Genomic DNA, 17,487 nt, shown 5'->3' with positions numbered 1-17,487 from the left:
ATCCTTTAATTTATAATTAGTGACTAGGGAATGGAATTTAAGGCATAGAAAAAATAAACCATTCACATGTTTCAATTTTAGCTCCTGTAAGTTTCCAAGCACCTCTCTTCACCTGTTGACTTACTTTGAAGATATGCAGCACATTATTAATTTAAATAGACCAAACCTGACCTATCAATGTTACCACAGTCCATTAAAGTTAGGCCATAAAAGTCAGTGTTAGTTATCATGACATCTTAGTCCTATTTTAAACATAAAAATGAGCTCTGCACAAGTCACAAACATACACACACACACACGGAAATCTCCATACTCATGGCACCTACAGTTTGAAACACTGGGCCTGATGCAACAGTGCATTATTCCTGTTTTACACGAGTGTAATTCCCTCCTATTTGTACTTAACTACTGTCACAAAGTGGTTTTTGACACAATTTGTGTAGAGTTCGTAATGCAGGTGTCCCAAATGCGGTACCCATGGGTGCTATGGTGCCTGCAGGAGCATTTTTGTGCGCCCGCAGGACACCCCGCCGCCAAAATGCTGCTGAGAAGCGTTGCGACGCTTCTTTCCAATGCAGCAAACACTCCTTAATTCAGAATAGTTGGAAAAATCGTAAGTGAAAAAGCAAGAAAGATTACCTGAAATATATGCCAAAAATAAAATCGGTATCAGTTTTGACAATGACATCTTCAGAAGTGAAAGATATTGCTACTGAACAGTAATGTAAAGGCAGGCAATAAATAATGGCCCAGCATCCTGCTTTCTTGTGTTTCTCCATGTGAGAGTCTCTTTAGGGATGACCCATTGCAGGAAAATCTCTGTCAGACAGGCTTATCTCATATACTTTAAAAGGCTCTTCACTGAGCCACAGGATTGTAAAATTCAAGGGTATGGAGATCCTTTCTTCATATCTCAAAAAATGGTTCACGTGAAGGCAGTGATCTAACACCCTTTGAATTTTTTATTAGGGCTGTCAATTAATCACAGTTAACTCATATGATTAACTCAAAAAAAATATTTTCAGTTTTAATCACACTGTTAAACAACAGAATACCAATTGAAATGTATTAAATATTCAGACGTTTTTCTACATTTTCAAATATATTGATTTCAATTACAACACAGAATATAAAGTGTACAGTGCTCACTTTATATTATTTTTATTACAAACATTTGCACTGTAAAAATGATAAACAAGAGAAACAGTACTTTTCAGTTCACCTCATACAAGTACTGTAGTGCAATCTCTTTATCCTGAAAGTGCAACTTACAAATGTAGATTTTTTGTTACATAACTGCACTCAAAAACAAAACAATGCAAAACTTTAGAGTCCACAAGTCCACTCAGTCCTGCTTCTCGTTCAGCCAAACGCTAAGACAAACAAGTTTGTTTACATTTACGGGAGATAATGCTGCCCACTTTTTATTTACAATGTCACCAGAAAGTGAGAACAGGCATGGGACTTTTGTAACTGGCATTGCAAGGTATGTATGTGCCAGATATGCTCAACATTCATATGTCCCTTCATGTTTCGGACACCATTCCAGAGGACATGCTTCCATGCTGATGATGCTCGTTAAAAAAAAAAAAAGTGTTAATTAAATTTGTGACTGAACTCTTTGAGGGAGAATTGTATGGCTCTGGCTCTATTTTACCCGCATTCTGCCATATATTTCATGTTATAGTAGTCTCAGATAAGGACTCAGCATATGTTCATTTTAAGAGCACTTTCACTGCAGATTTGACAAAACACAAAGAAGGCACCAATGTGAGATTTTCTAAAGATAGCTACAGCACTCGACCCAAGATTTAAGAATCTGAAGTGCCTTCCAAAATATCAGAGGGATGAGGTTTGGAGCATGCTTTCAGAAGTCTTAAAAGAGCAACACTCTGATGTGGAAACTACAGAACCTGAACCACCAAAAAAGAAAATCAACCTTCTGCTGGTGGCATCTGACTCAGATGATGAAAATGAACATGCGTTCGTCCGCTCTGCTTTAGATCGTTATTGAGCAGAACCTGTAATTGGCATGGACGCATGTCCTCTGGAATGGTGGTTGAAGCATGAAGGGACATATGAATCTTTAGCGCAACTTGCACGTAAATATCTTGCGACGCCGGCTACAACCGTGCCATGTGAACACCCATTCTCACTTTCAGGTGACATTGTAAACAAGAAGTGGGCAGCATTATCTCCTGCAAATGTAAACAAACTTGTTTGTCTGAGCAACTGGCTGAATAAGAAATAGGACTGAGTAGACTTGTAGCCTCTAAAGCAGTGGTGGGCAATCTGCGGCCCACTGGCCACACACGGCCAGTCAGGGTAATCTCCTGGAGGGCCACGAGGCAGTTTGTTTACATTGACTGTCCGCAGACATGGCCGCCCGCAGCTTCAATTGGCCGGGAATGGTGAATCGCGGTCACTGCAGACGGTCAATGTAAAGAAACTGTCCCGTGGCCCGCCAGTGGATTACCCTGATGAAACGCATGAGACCCATGGGCCACAGGTTGCCCACCACTGGTCTAAAGTTTTATATTGTTTTATTTTTGAATGTCGTTATTTTTTTGTACTTAATTCTACATTTATAAGTTCAACTTTCGTGATAAAGTGATTGCACTATAGTACTTGTATTAGGTGAATTGAAAAATACTATTTCTTTTGTTTTTTACGGTGCAAATATTTGTAATAAAAAATAAACATAAAGTGAGCATTGTACACTTTGTATTCCGTGTTATAACTGAAATCAATATATTGAAAATGTAGAAAACATTCAAAAATATTTAAATAAATGGTATTCTATTATTGTTTAACAGTGCGTTTAATGGCGTGATAAATCGTGATTAATTTTTTTAATTTCGAGATTAATTTTTTAAATTGCGCAATTAATCACAGTTAATTTTTTTAATCACTTGACAGCCCTAATTTTTATAAGGATATAAGTTGTAGAGACCTTCAAACTTTCACAAACAGCGAGATCTATAAGCCCACAATTGGAAGAATAATTTCTGGAGAGGACACTGGGTATTGATCTGGGTCCATTCTCCTAATAAGAGAGCAATATAACAAGTAAGGAATGTTGGAGACAAGAGGTGAGATTGTAAAATAAAGGGAGCTAGAAAAATTCACAAACTAATCAGATAATTAGATAAGCATCTATTACAAGTTTCCAAACCTTTAGAGATATCCATCATTAACACCAGTTATATACATTTCAATTAAATATATATCTGGGGTAGTTACTATGTTAGGTCACATAATTTAAAAACAATTAAAATTATATTTGGAAGAAACAGTATGTTCTTTAGGCAACACATTTAAATTACTGTTCAATTAAACTGTAACAGAAAACTCTCAAATTAAAAAAAAAAAAGTCATAGGTCTAACATATCTAAATTATTAGAGACAGATTCTGCTACCCTTACTCACGATGTGCAATATCTTACTAAAAATCAATGAGACTACTCTTGGAGTGAAGTACTACTAGATGTGAATAAGGGTGGCGAAATCAGGCCCTTAATTTGAATCAAGTTAAAAAATACAACATTTTAACTATTCTGGTGTATGCAACATTAACTTAATAAGTAAGAGGTCTTTTTCATACTGAAGAAACTACAGGAGTTTCCTCAATAGTGGGGAAAGATGGTTCAATGTTTGGGGCGCTAGCCTGTAATCCAGGAGATAAGGGTTTAATTCCCTGCTCCACTGCATACCCTGTGTGATTCACTTAGGCTCCCATTTTAGAGATAAGTAATTGACTTTCAATGAGACTTAAGAGCCTAAGTGCCTAAGTCACTACTGAAAATGGGATTACACTCTAAGTCACTTAGGCCTTGCAATGCCTTTACAATTCTGGGCCTTAGTCTCTCTGTGACTCAGTTTCCCATGTGTAATATAATAATAGTATTTCCATCCCTCACAGGACCTTGTGAGGATCCATACAGTAAAAGATTGTAAAATGCTCAGATACTACAGTGATGATTGCTCATTAACAGGGTTAAAATATGGTCAGTCTTGCACTGTCAATAGAACAAAAACCATGTTCCTGATCTATGCTACAGAGTCTTGACTTCAGCAGATAGAATGATCTGGCAACACAGTTTCGTCATAGAATATCAGAGTTGAAAGGGACCACAGGAGGTCATCTAGTCCAACCCCCTGCTCAAAGCAGGACCAATCCCCAATTTTTGGCCCAGATCCCTAAATGGCCCCCTCAAGGATTGAACTCACAACCCTGGGTTTAACAGGCCAATGCTCAAACCACTGAGCTATCCCTCCCTCTCTCCCCCCTGTATGCATTTCCAAGTATGAACTTTGCTTTAATTATGTCAGGAGACTCAAGTAGTTTCTGAAAAGTAGATGGGGTCAGAGAGAAGGAGCCAAATCTTATAGTTCTTGCATGTCCAGAAACTGTGAGGAAACACTTAGGAGGTGCCAGGAAGAATAAAATTCTGGGTCAAATATTTTTGATTAAAACACTTGACTCAGAATTTTATTTTTTCCTGGCAGCTCCTAAGTGTATTATGTTTTCCATGTGCATTCTTAAACAGATAAACATCTGATAATATTTACACTTATGTCTGGTAATAATAATTAAAACCTCCCACCACAATCAATATATGCTGTATACAAGAATTTATTTACTAATTAAATGTGTGTTCATATATTAAAAACTCACAAAATAAAAATTCATGAATACAATTAAATACACTGCCGCAGCTCAGATAATTACCAGCAAATAAAAGTCAAAAAAGTGAACCTTCCTCTCTCCATTCATGTTATATTCTTCCATCTCCCTCATCCCAAATCCCAGGAAAAACAGATCGGTTTGCAGTGTATTTGGAAGGTTAACTAATCTGGTGTTTGGCATACCAAAGACCAAATATAGAATAAACTCTTCCATTTTCATCTGTCAGCTCCCACACCACTCAAATGGAATTGCGTAGAGGGATGTTTTTCATGCTTTGCTTTAAATAAATGGGTGCTATGTTTACATGCTACATACTTAGCATTGCCCTCTCTAAGCCAAAGTGAACATTTTGCCAACACTGAACTTTCACACCATACAGTGATTACATGAGCCAGTGTACCATTAAGCCACATAACATCAAACTGATAGGACAGCGGTAACTTTAGCTAGCATCTAAATTTTAATTTGTTGAACAAGAGGACAACATGAATTTCATATTATACAAGAAATTGCCCCCTATGCTGGATCACAGATTACAGGCACACAAACCCATGGACATGAAATGCAAGCAGGCAGAGCAAATCATCATACTAATATCCAAAAGCACACCCAAAAAGACAGCAGTCTTTTAGACCATCCCACAGATGTTTCTTCATCAGCCTTCCTTCAGAGTGTTCATAGTGCATTGTTCACAACAAACTAAATAAACTGGTCTTCTAGAGAAAGAATCAAAACTGGATGGGGAGGGAACCCTATCTGGTCTAGCAGCTCAGTTCTTTGAGGACTGGTTATGGTATGGCATCCTCCTAGCTCCTAGACATTCTTGTTCTGTCTCCCAAGCAGAACTTGTGGAGATCCATACTTTACTTGTGTGGACCTCAAATGGCCTGCAGTGTATAGCTCTCTTTCTCCTCTTGAACAACTGTGCAGGGCAGGAGAGACTTAGCAGAAGTTCAGCCTTTGTTTGTTGGGAATGCCTCTGAATGCTCTCACAATGCATTGTTTTGCACTGGATCCATATTTTCCTTTTTTTTTGTTTTGGCTTTTTAGCATGCTATTATGCAAGATAGAAATATATAATTTGCTTCTCTGCTTTCTGCCAGCTTCCTTCTTATATAGTTTGATTGTACTTCATACTAATACACAGGCTTCCTCTCCAGGGGCAAAGAATGTAGTAAAGCTAGGACTGTCCCTTGAACGGAGCCCAGAAGGTCATGTAACCACTGGCAATGAATGCACCCATTCAACGGTGAAAAGCTTCATTTTGCCTTAAGCTCTTTTCCACTACTAAGGTCTCCAAGAGGTTGTGTCTAGCCTGATGCTGCAGGTCAAAATTCTGAAACATTTAAGTCATTTCAATAATGGTGCCACTATCACTAGCTCCAGTTTTTCTAGTTAGCTCTGTGTGATGATCCCTCTCTGTACTGTTTCTTAAATGAATTTGAACCAATTTAGATTATCCTTTAATTAAACAAGGAATAAGAAAGTCAAGAGATTTACTAAATATTCTAGTAAACTGTATTATAGCATCATTACTCACCATATTTCCTCACATTTAAAAGGTTGTCTTGCTATAAGTGATATTTTGTTTGTTTTAATATTAGTATGCAATAGAATATAGACTCACTTCCAGTATTAATGTTTAATTACTAAGGGCATAATCCTGCAAATCCTCTCATGAGAGTAATCCTTCAATTAGATTACTTCAATAGGACTATTCACATAGTAAAAATTTGCAGGATTGGACCCTAAATGTTAAATCATATGTTAAAAAGAGAATTACTATCATCATTTTTTGATATAGCCAGGAGCTGTTGGTGCGTTTAAAAAAGATTTTTTTTTAACCAAAATGCAGAGTTTTTGAAGAAGTAGTTTCAGCATTTAAATTATTGATGAACCAATTCTTTGCAATATCTCTAATTTTGTCAGGTCACAGACTATATGACTGCTGCAAATAAAATGATAAACTTGATCATGTTCTATTGTACCAAGTTTAGTTTTTAACAGCACATTTTTTTCCACTGTCCATCAGCACTTTACTTGTAGTCGTATCCCTCAACTAGCCCCTTATCTGAAATGGTTGAACACCTTATCTTGTATAACATTATCTTAAACGTAAGAAACCGAGATTTTTTTTTTCCTATTAAAGTAGTTTTTCAAGGCAGTTTGATCCTGCCCAGCTTGACCTTTCTTAACACAGATCTAGCGAACAACTTCCTTCCCAGCCTTCCAATCCCCCTCCTTTTCTCTGCAGCAATCATAAGGGATGTTTATGTAAAAAAGGAGTAACAAGGCAACACTAACTCACTTCTATGCAATTCCACTATTTGGTTAAACATCCCATTTTTGTATCTGTTATTAGTTTTCTTTCTCTGTATGTAGAAATGGATATTTGTAGTGAACAAATCTTTCAGCTTACAGTTCCCTCTGCTTTGATCTCTTCAGGATGATTATTGGTTTGCTTTTGTCCTGTCTGTTTGCTAACCTATCACCTTAGATAACAGGTTGAATTCAGAAAAGAACACACAAAAGCTCTGCAGGATGCAAATTATTGTGTGGTTTGGTGGCTTGTTAGGGGGAGGGGGAGCACAACTGCTTGAAGGCTGACAAGTTGCTGCACAGCAGTGACAGAAGCAGTTCCACAAAATTAAACCACAATTTGAAAACCCCGCAGCTAAGCCATATGCTATGCCTTCCTTCTTTTCCTAGCTGAATGGGTGGGATCCATTATGCCTGCTTTGCTCTGTATTTGTGAATTTGGAAAAATGTTTTGATATTTTAAAAAGTTGAACATTTCCTTTCACTAGGACTGTAAGTTACTTTAGCATAATTCTTAACTACTTCCTGAACAATTTCATTCTCTTCCGCATAAACAAGTTTAAAAGTAAGCTGGTATGGGTTAGCACAACATGCTGGCTCTCTTCTGGCATCCAACCCATTTTAAACGAAAGTATAAACAAAGATTATAGCAAAGCAACACTAGTGAATAATATGTTCACTGCTGCATTGTTTGCTCACAAGCTTTGAAACAATAGTTTGGAGGTGTCAGCCACCACCATTCAGCTCAAGTGAATGTTGGACATGACAATTTACAAAGTTGATCATTTTAGTATAAACATGTGGTTAGATTTCACTGAAATTAAAGATGGAAAAGATTAATTAGTGCTGACACCTAGAGCTACTGCAGGGAAGTTCCCTACACAATATATTTTCTACAGCCATCTCCGGGCCAGTTTTAAACATTCCAAATGATGGGGGCTTCCTGTTCCACCACTTCTCTTGGGAGACTATTAGCCGCTTAGTAGATCACAGGTAGGAAATTTTTCCTGATTTTTTTCAACGAGAATTTTTTAATTTTTATTTTAACTGTAGCCCATTAGTCCTAGATGTACACCAAGACTCTAAATGATCTATCAGGGAAAGGGACCACGTGTATACAGCAGTCACCGAGAGAGAAGAGAGTAGCAAAGTGGGTGGGGAGACTCCAGAAAAGGAGAAGGGGGAACCAGCAGTCACCAGAAGGGTAGCAGCTGCTCCCCAAAGAGAGCAGTGAGAGTAGGGCATGAGTTCCACTATTCCTTCCCCCTCTCCAACAGCAGGATCTTCTGAGGTACCCTTGGCTCTCTCTGATGTCAGTGGGAGTTGAGGGTACTCAGCACCTTGCAGGTTCAGGCCCGAAACTCTTGCCTTTAACAAACAGTTTCTGGTGATTTTTAAATCAGATTATTTTCCTGCTGCCTTCTGACCAACCGTGCCTTCCCTCATCCCCTTTTAAAATGTAAACAGTACAGTAATTGTAATCTCACATAGAATTTGGAGAAATAATGGCACATAATCCACCAAATGTACAGAGCAATTCTTTATTACTGGGGTGGGAAAGGGCAAGGGGAAGAATGCCAAATAGCCATCTAAAATGTATCTGACATGCTATATAGTACAAGCTACTTGAATGAAGCTAGTGACCATATGTAACTTCTTTATTGAGGTCATTTTCCCAGCTGACTTCTGAGAACTGTTATGATTAGATCTTTACTTCAGACCTATCTTGGAACTTTTCCGCAAATTGCTTGGTATATGGGACAATGCTAGTAGGAAGGAATTCTTCAAACCCCCGACCCCAGTAAAATAGCAATGTTATTATTAATCGTTGGAACCGATCTGCCCTTGCAAGGCGTCCAGAACCTCCCGCCTCCCATGCTAGCTGAAACTGACAGCTGAAACTGAAGCAGCCAACCTGCTGAGGCTTAGGTGGTGGAAAAGGGGTTTACATTTCTGTTCCACCCAAATCCATGTGTCAGAAGCTAGGAGTCTCTCCAATTACCCAGACTTTAATAAACTACGTCCTTTAATACTCCAGAGCCTGAAGCAGATCTTACCGGACAGCAGCTGGTCTAACCTAAAGCCATTTACACAGGCAGGTAAGGCAAGCTGGCTCCCAAACCACCTCTAGCCCCTGCATCTTGAACGCTTTTCTTTGCGTGCATCTGGCCAGTGAACAGATTCGTCCCCAGCATGCAACATGATTATGATGATGATTTGTAGAAAAGTTCCCACTGAGCGGTGCGCCTCCTTCAGCTCGGCATCCCCCCCCAGCACCTCGGACGCTCCCTGCCTCCTGGCGTGCGCGGGGTCTATGTACTCACTTGTGTCTTCTTCATAAGGAAAGACAGCGCTGCAATCCAGCCCAGCCGGCCGCGTGCAGTCTCCCTTCAGCGGCACTGTGGCTCCAGCATAGTGCAGCGGCGGATAGTCCACGCATTGGGGTTGCCCAGAGCGAGCGCCCACTCTCTCCCCGTCCCCTTGGCTCGCAAGCCGCGCTGCTCGCTGTCTCCACGGCGTGAGGCGAGCCGCTGACTGAGGCCGGAGCCGGCGCGGGGCCAGCTCTTTTATAGCGCCGCCGTGTCTCCGGCAGCAGGCGCAGTAAGAGCCGCGGCAGCCGCTGAGCCGGGGCGAGACACGCCTTTCCCCTCCCTCTCCTCCCACAGCCTCCGGGAACGGGGAGCAGAGGCAGCGCCAACAGGGAGCGAAGTTTAACAAGCCGGGCTTGCCCGCTCCCACCACGGGCGGGAAATCCGACCTCCCCTTGGGGGCAGCCGACCCTGCAGGTCCGTGCCCTGGGGAGAGCTGGGCCGGCTCGCAGGCTGCCCCCTGGGGAGCGTGTGCCAAGCCTCTGGAAGCAGCACCTCAGGAAGCAAAGCTGGGGGCTGCGGCTGCGTCCTGCCCTCCCCTGAGCTGTGGCCCGCCCGAAGCCCCCCCAGGGTGCTGGCGCAGGCCAAGTAAGAGAGAGACTCAAGCATATGGGGCAAGGGGAGTGGGGGTTGGGTTTAATTCCCAGACCTAGGTGCTGGCCTGATGTGCTTGTTATACCAATAAAATAAAAAGCAGCAGGATCTTATTAAAGAGGAAAAGGCAAAATGCCACATTTATTGCGAATACAGAAAGAATCATAGTAAGCAGTTAGTTATAGCTATAACATTCCATTCAGTCTCAGATTCATTCATATAAACACATACAGGTTCTGCAAGGTTGTTATCATAGTTAACAGCCTTAGAGTTGCGCATGCCAAGCCACTGGCCAGGTGGTCTGGATATGAGGAGGGAGCAGGGCCTTGTCAGATGCTCATCTGATGCTCCTGGAAGTTGGTTTGCAGAATCAGACCCCAAAGTTCTCACTTTCTAGAGTCCATTTTTATAGGAATTTCTTCCTATGCCAGTCTATGGGAATTGCTTCACCATGCTGTTGCTGAATCAATCAGCAGATGGCACATTCCTGATGGCTCTGTGCTGCCAGATGTTATCTTGTTCTTTGGTTCTCCCATTCTTGAGGCTGTTGGGTGGATTCCAGTCTGCCCTCCGGGGGTCCTCTGGTTATTTCCACTTGACACCTTCTTCAGCCGATGGACACTGGATTCTTAGGCTGGCACCTCCCTGATCATTCAGTTGTTAGCCACACCAAGCATCCATCCACATACATCTTCTATCTCTATTTTAATCACAATTGTTAACAAAGCGAGATGAATACAACAAAAGGGCAGGGAGTGTCTGGGTGCTGTTTCTATTGTTACAGAGTACTGCTTTGAGTCTCTCTCTGTGTGAGTAGTTGTTGTTACAAAGAATTGCTCTGAGAGCAGACTCTGTCTTAGAATGTACTAACACAATTAGCAGCTTGCAAGTTTCACACAGAGAGGGAGAGAAATAGTACCAAAAACCAAGAGACCTCTTAAATAGTAATACCCTGGAATTTAAACTATGGGGAATCAAACTTATTTGTGATTTTAGTACAGAACTTCTTTAATATGATCCAACATGCTTTCCATCCTGTTCAGGGTTTATAGTTTGGTTCAGTGGCTCTCAGCACCCCCACTATCCAAATTGTTCCAGCCCCTATGTTCCAGCAGTGGGTGTGTACTGTTGTGCTGTGCTTGGTGCAGTGCAGGGTGCTGACAGTCAGTGCAGGGTGCTGACAGATCAGAGTGGGAGCCTTTTACATCCACTTTTGCACACAGGGTTTGGGGGCAACGATAAACAGGGTCTTTACTACACTCTGGCAGTCGCCATGTGGCTTATTGGTGCTGAGAAGCTGTTACAAGTTAGTATAAATTAGAGCAACCCTAAGGCTCCTTTAAATCATGCTGTCGGCTGAAGCAGCCCCAGGCAGCCCTGAAGAGTGAGGGAGTGCAAAGATCGCTTATAGTCATAGTTGCCCTCTTTCCTCCCTTGCCTCAGTGGTGCTAAGAAGAGTTCCATTTCAGCCAAGGGGTCAGGCAAAAGAAGGGGAAAATAATATACCTGCATCTTGAGAAATAGTTGCCAGTGCTTCTTCCTTAAGGTCATAGCATAACATGTAACCTTAAAACCCATGAACTGCACACTTGTAAAAAATTAAAAAAAGAATTAAAAACCCTGGGGATTTGGTACAGAGAAATCTAGCACTAAGACCTTATAGAGAACTGCAAAGAAAAAATAATTAGAAAGGACAAACTTTTGGATTGTGGTGTTACTGTATTTCTACACAGGAAAAAACAATTCTTGTATGTGGAGTTCCGGAAGCCAGAGAAGGAGAGAAACAAAGGCTATAAGATCCTTAGCTGTCACTTCTGGAAATGGCGAGTTTGTGAGCTTCAGCTACAGTATTGTACCAGATGCACAGCAGACAGGTGAATGAGCTAAGATTGACCAGAGTGACATGGTGAGAGGAACAAACAACCTAGAATTGCATGTTGCAAGCCGGGAAGTTGGAAGAGTGGAAGGCAGGAAAATTACTGCATTTCAGACTTAGGACAGAAGAAAGGGAGTAATTAAGATGACCTGAATGACCTTTGAGTGTTAGATTAGCTCTTACTATAGTAGTTTTGTTCTTTTTGAAACACTTAGGGAGAAATTCTGGCCCCACTGAAGTTGACAGGAGTTTTGCCATTAACTTCCATGTCGGCAGGATTTCAGTTTTTAAGGGTATGTCTACACTTTGAGTTGGGGATGTAAGTCCCAGCTTGAGGAGACATACCCATACTAGCTCTGATCAACCTAGTACGCTAAAAATAGTGTGTAGCTGTGGCACCATGAGTAGAGGGATGGGCTAGCCCATCTGAGACCCTAGACATGTACTCGGGGTAGCTAGCTCATCTCGCCACTCATGCTGTCATGGCTACACCCTCAGCTTAAAATGTAGACATACCCAAGGAGAGAGAGAGAGAGAGAGAGAGAGAGAGAGAGAGAATGTGTGTGTGACTGTGCAGGAAATGTTTCAGGGGAGATTTACTCAGATGTTGCTCCCATTGAAACCAATGAAAGCTCCATCAGTATATCAGAGGGCATAATTTAGTTTTTAGAACAAGAGGTTGGGATTAAAAAACAAAAGTGTGGTGAAGACACCACTCTCCAAGATTTCAGTGTAAACAACATAGATCTCTTACACAAAACATATAACACCTCCTCCCTTCTAAATTAATCAAGATGTTTCTCTTACCTGGCAGGGTTGTTTCAAAATACCTGGGAGGCACTGGGATAGTATGGTGTTACCTGCCTTACAGTGATAAACTCAAGTTGCCCAGTCTATTAAACATAATGAAGAGAAGGGTAAGGGGTGACTCGATTACAATCTATAAGTATCTACATGGGAACAAATATTTAATAATGGGCTCATTAATCTAGCAGAGAAGGTATAATATGATCCACTGGCTGAAAGCTGAAGCTAGACAAGTTCGGAATGGAAATAAGGCGTACATTTTTTAACAGAGAAAGTATTTCAACGGTAAGAACAGTTTGCCACGCATCATGGTGGATTCTCCATCACTGACCATTTTTAGATCAAGATTAGAGGTTTTTCAAAAAGAGATGCTCTAGGAATTATTTCGGGGAAGTTCTATGGCCTGTGTTATCACAATGGTCTCTTCTGGCCTTGGAATGTATGAGTCTGTGATGATGGGGACCTTGTCAGTACCTAGATAGAGCTACTAAAGGAGGAAAAACCATGAACTACCATGTTGCAGTGGAGTCATCCACATGCTCCCAGGTGATTCTGAGCTGACAAGGTTAAGAAAAACATGTTCTGCTGTACTGTATTTATTTTGTGTGCCTTCCGCATCTTGTGGTTCAGGCACTGGCCTGGAACTCAGGAGAACTCTATCTATTCCACAAACTCCCTGTGTAACTTTTGTTTCCCATCTGAAAAGTATTGCAAGGATACATTCATTAATGTTCGTGCAGCTTCCCTGAGCACTGTGGTGACGGGAGCTATATAAGTACCCAGATAGAGCTATGAAAATTGGGGCTACTCAGCTCTGTCAGGAAGTCATTTCAAAAGCAGCCCAAGAGAAGCAGTTGACAATATGTGTAAAGACCAATCCCGCCCACAAGGAGAAGGGCAGATCTTTCCCACTTAGAATTTTTGTGAGCCAAATTTTCTATGGGTGTAAATTCAAACCTTGCCCTTTGGAGACAACTGGCCAAACTTTGCTTCCACACCAGCTTTACAACTCTATAACAACATTGATTTTGTGCACTGGGGGTGGGGGGGAGAGGGAAAGGATTCTAGATTTAGACAGGGGGTAGTGAGGACCTGGTGGTCCTAGGGCCTCTCCCCTTGCACTGTTGCCCTCCTGTCCTTGTCACTTCTCACCACTCCATCCCTTCTGCCTTTTAGAAAGATATATTTAGTCAAAAACAAGTTACTGGGTTCAATACAGTTGTAACTGGGTGAAATTTAAAGGACTGTGATATACTGCAGGGCAGACTAGATGATGTCATGGCCCCTTCTGTCCTTAAACTCTATGAACCTATGAATGCATTTACATTATGAAACTATAAGAAAAAACTAAAATCAGCTGTGTTTTCTTTGACCCAGACCTCCACTGTGTAGGAAAAATGAAATGTGATACTAACTGTCATCTATTTGTGAGTGAACAGCATGATACTCCTCATTAAAGCTGGGTAGGTTAACCATAATGATTACCTTATAACATGTTATCAGATTTCAATCTTGTTCTTTTGACCCCTGCAGAACTCGTTTTTCAGAACAGACTCTTAATGGACATAGCATACATGAACACCATCTGGGTTAAGGTACGCGACCCCTAAACAATTCTTCAGCCTCACAATTTCTGGATCCCCAATTCAACTATCTGAAATTCATTACTCTCATTGTGGGATTGCAGATTTGGGGACCAGGAATATAGGATTTTTTTTCATCTTGAAATCCTGGGATTGTCAGTGCAGTAGTTTTAAGGTTGTGGCAAGCTGTGGGTATTTAGGATTGTAATCCATAAGTGTTTGTAAAATAACATATATGCTAATATTTGTTTGGCTAGGTAGCCAGGCACCTTGGCAGCTGAAGTGCAGCAGTCTACACTTTTCCATTTTGATATTTAATTTTCACTTAACCATTATAATAATTGTAAGAGTCACTATAATTGTCTATTTACGCTTTATTCAGATCTCCCTGGGGGAAAATCAGTACTAAAGACAATGTAAAGTAATGTCATTTTTCTTCTTGTTTTGTGAAGGCAAAAGTAGAGAGATAAAGCAAAATTTTTCAGTGATCACATTGCTAATAGTTCATGTCATGCTATCTGATAAAAAAACAAATTCCTGAAGTGGACAAAGGGCTATACTAAGAAACTGGAAATCAGTGAAGAAGTTGAATGTTCCAGAATGATACCATGGTGTGAAAAGTCTTGAAAAAAAAACCACTCTTCAAAATCTGAAGCCTTTCTTCTGTTGAGTAGATTAATCTCTATATCTAGGAACAAAGAGTGTAGGCCATATTGAGCCTTGGGCTCCACTATAATCTTATGTTGATGTAACTATGTCACTGAGGGGTTTTGAAATCCACATCCTGAACAACATAATCATATCAGATTAACCCCCCCGCCCCCAATCACCCCGGTGTAGGCAGAGCTATGTCGACAGAAAGGCTTCTCCCATCAACATAACTGCTGCCTCTTCGGGAGGTGGCGCGTCTATGCCAATGGGAGAAGCTTTCACATTAGCGTAGGCAGTGTCTTCACTAAGCACTTGTCATAAATATAAAGGGAAGGGTAAACCCCTTTGAAATCCCTCCTGGCCAGGGGAAAGCTCCTCTCACCTGTAAAGGGTTAAGAAGCTAAAGGTAACCTCGCTGGCACCTGACCAAAACGACCAATGAGGAGACAAGATACTTTCAAAAGCTGGGAGGAGGGAGAGAAACAAAGGGTCTGTGGGTCTGTCTATATGCTGGTTTCTGCCGGGGATAGACCAGGAATGGAGTCTTAGAACTTTTAGTAAGTAATCTAGCTAGGTATGTGTTAGATTATGATTTCTTTAAATGGCTGAGAAAAGAATTGTGCTGAATAGAATAACTATTTCTTTCTGTGTATCTTTTTTGTAACTTAAGGTTTTGCCTAGAGGGGTTCTCTATGTTTTTGAATCTAATTACCCTGTAAGATATCTACCATCCTGATTTTACAGGGGGGATTTCTTCATTTCTATTTACTTCTATTTTTATTAAAAGTCTTCTTGTAAGAAACTGAATGCTTTTTCATTGTTCTCAGATCCAAGGGTTTGGGTCTGTGGTCACCTATGCAAATTGGTGAGGCTTTTTATCCAACATTTCCCAGGAAAGGGGGGGTGCAAGTGTTGGGAGGATTATTCATTGTTCTTAAGATCCAAGGGTCTGGGTCTGTAGTCACCTAGGCAAATTGGTGAGGCTTTTTACCAAACCTTGTCCAGGAAGTGGGGTGCAAGGTTTTGGGAAGTATTTTTGGGGGAAGGACGCGTCCAAACAGCTCTTCCCCAGTAACCAGTATTAGTTTGGTGGTGGTAGCGGCCAGTCCAAGGACAACGGGTGGAATATTTTGTACCTTGGGGAAGTTTTGACCTAAGCTGGTAAAGATAAGCTTAGGAGGTTTTTCATGCAGGTCCCCACATCTGTACCCTAGAGTTCAGAGTGGGGGAGGAACCTTGACAGCACTACAGTGGAGCAGCCACACCGATGGAGCTACAGCACTGTAAATGTAGACAAGCCCTTGCACTACGGGGGACATTATCCTGGGAAGCAGTGACTCTGAAAAGGATTTGGGGGTCATGGTGGATCATCAGCTGAACATGACCTTGCAGTGGGATGGTGTGCCCCAAAGAACTAATGCAATCCTTAGTTACAAAAACAGGAGAATCTTGAGTTTGAGTAGAGAGGTTATTTTGCCTCTGTATTTGGCACTGGTGCGACCACTCCTGGAATACTGTGTCCAGTTCTGGGGACCACAATTCAAGAAGGATGTTGAAAAATAGGAGAAGATTCAGAGAAGAGCCACTATAATGCTTAAAGTATTAGAAAACCCTGCCTTATAGTGATAGACTCAAGAAACCAGTCTATTTAGCTTAAGATAGAGAGGGTTAAGGCGTGACCTTACAATCTCTAAGTATCTATATAGGAACCTATATTCTTCAGTCTATCAGAAAAAGGTATAACATGACCCAATGGCTGGAAGTTAAAGCTAGACAAATTCAGACTGTAAATAAGGTGAAAACTTTTAGCAGTGAGAGTAATTAAGCATTGAGACAACTTACCAAGGTTCACAATGGATTCTCCATCACTGACTATTATTATACAAGATTGGATAGTATTCTAAAAAGATATGCTCCAGGAATTATTTTGAGGAAGTTCTGTGGACTATGTTATAAAGGAGGTCAGACCAGATGATAACCATGATCTCTTCTGGCCTGTGAATCTATAAATACTTTTGAATATCTATGATTGATAGTCACAAAACAATCATATGGCTCTGGACTTATCAGTTTATTCTGAAACATTTCAGTCAGTCTTTAGACTGTCTCATGATACTGAAACAGCCTTAATGTAGTGATTGACCTCCATATACTAATGGATAATAAAAAACTACCGTGACTGATTATGATGAGTCTTTCAATTGCCTTTGATACCATTGGCCATCAGGTATTGATAAAACAGCAGTCCCTGGTCGTCTGAGGTCTCAAGGGTGGGGAGTGTGATGGAATACACAAACTTCATACTGGGCCTGAAGGGTTTAAAAGGCAATACTAGGTCCAGGTACTTCCCTTGCTCCCAGCCCCAGTTCTGTTGTGCATGCTCCGGCTAGAGCCCCATCCATCCCCCTCCCCGTCCCCTGACTGCCCCCAGAACTGGGCAGGAGGGTCTTGTGGGCCACCGTAGTGGGTGCCCACCCTTACCCTAAGAGCCAGAGGGACCTGCCAGGGGGCGAGGTGGGGAGTCCCGGTGGTGCTTACCTGGGGCAGCTCCCAGGAAGCATCCGGCAGGTTCCTCTGGCTCCTAGGGGCGGGGTAGCG

The 17,487-nt window shown here is 41.4% G+C and overlaps 1 protein-coding gene across 5 annotated transcripts in view; it reads right to left on the bottom strand.

Annotated features, from left to right (window-relative positions):
- KITLG (KIT ligand) overlaps positions 1–9,591 on the bottom strand; it is an 87,941-nt gene extending 78,350 nt beyond the window's left edge. For all 5 annotated transcript variants that reach the window (XM_073327583.2, XM_073327584.2, XM_073327585.1 and 2 more), the window contains exon 1: positions 9,334–9,591. In XM_073327583.2, the coding sequence (XP_073183684.1) occupies positions 9,334–9,348 (15 nt within the window). In that variant the 5' untranslated portion in view covers positions 9,349–9,591. The remainder of the gene's footprint in view (positions 1–9,333) is intronic.
- Positions 9,592–17,487: the final 7,896 nt, after the last annotated feature.

Source organism: Lepidochelys kempii, chromosome 1, assembly GCF_965140285.1.
Source record: "Lepidochelys kempii isolate rLepKem1 chromosome 1, rLepKem1.hap1, whole genome shotgun sequence".
Classification (NCBI taxonomy): Eukaryota; Metazoa; Chordata; order Testudines; family Cheloniidae; genus Lepidochelys; species Lepidochelys kempii.
This window is presented reverse-complemented; position numbering and strand designations above follow the sequence as displayed.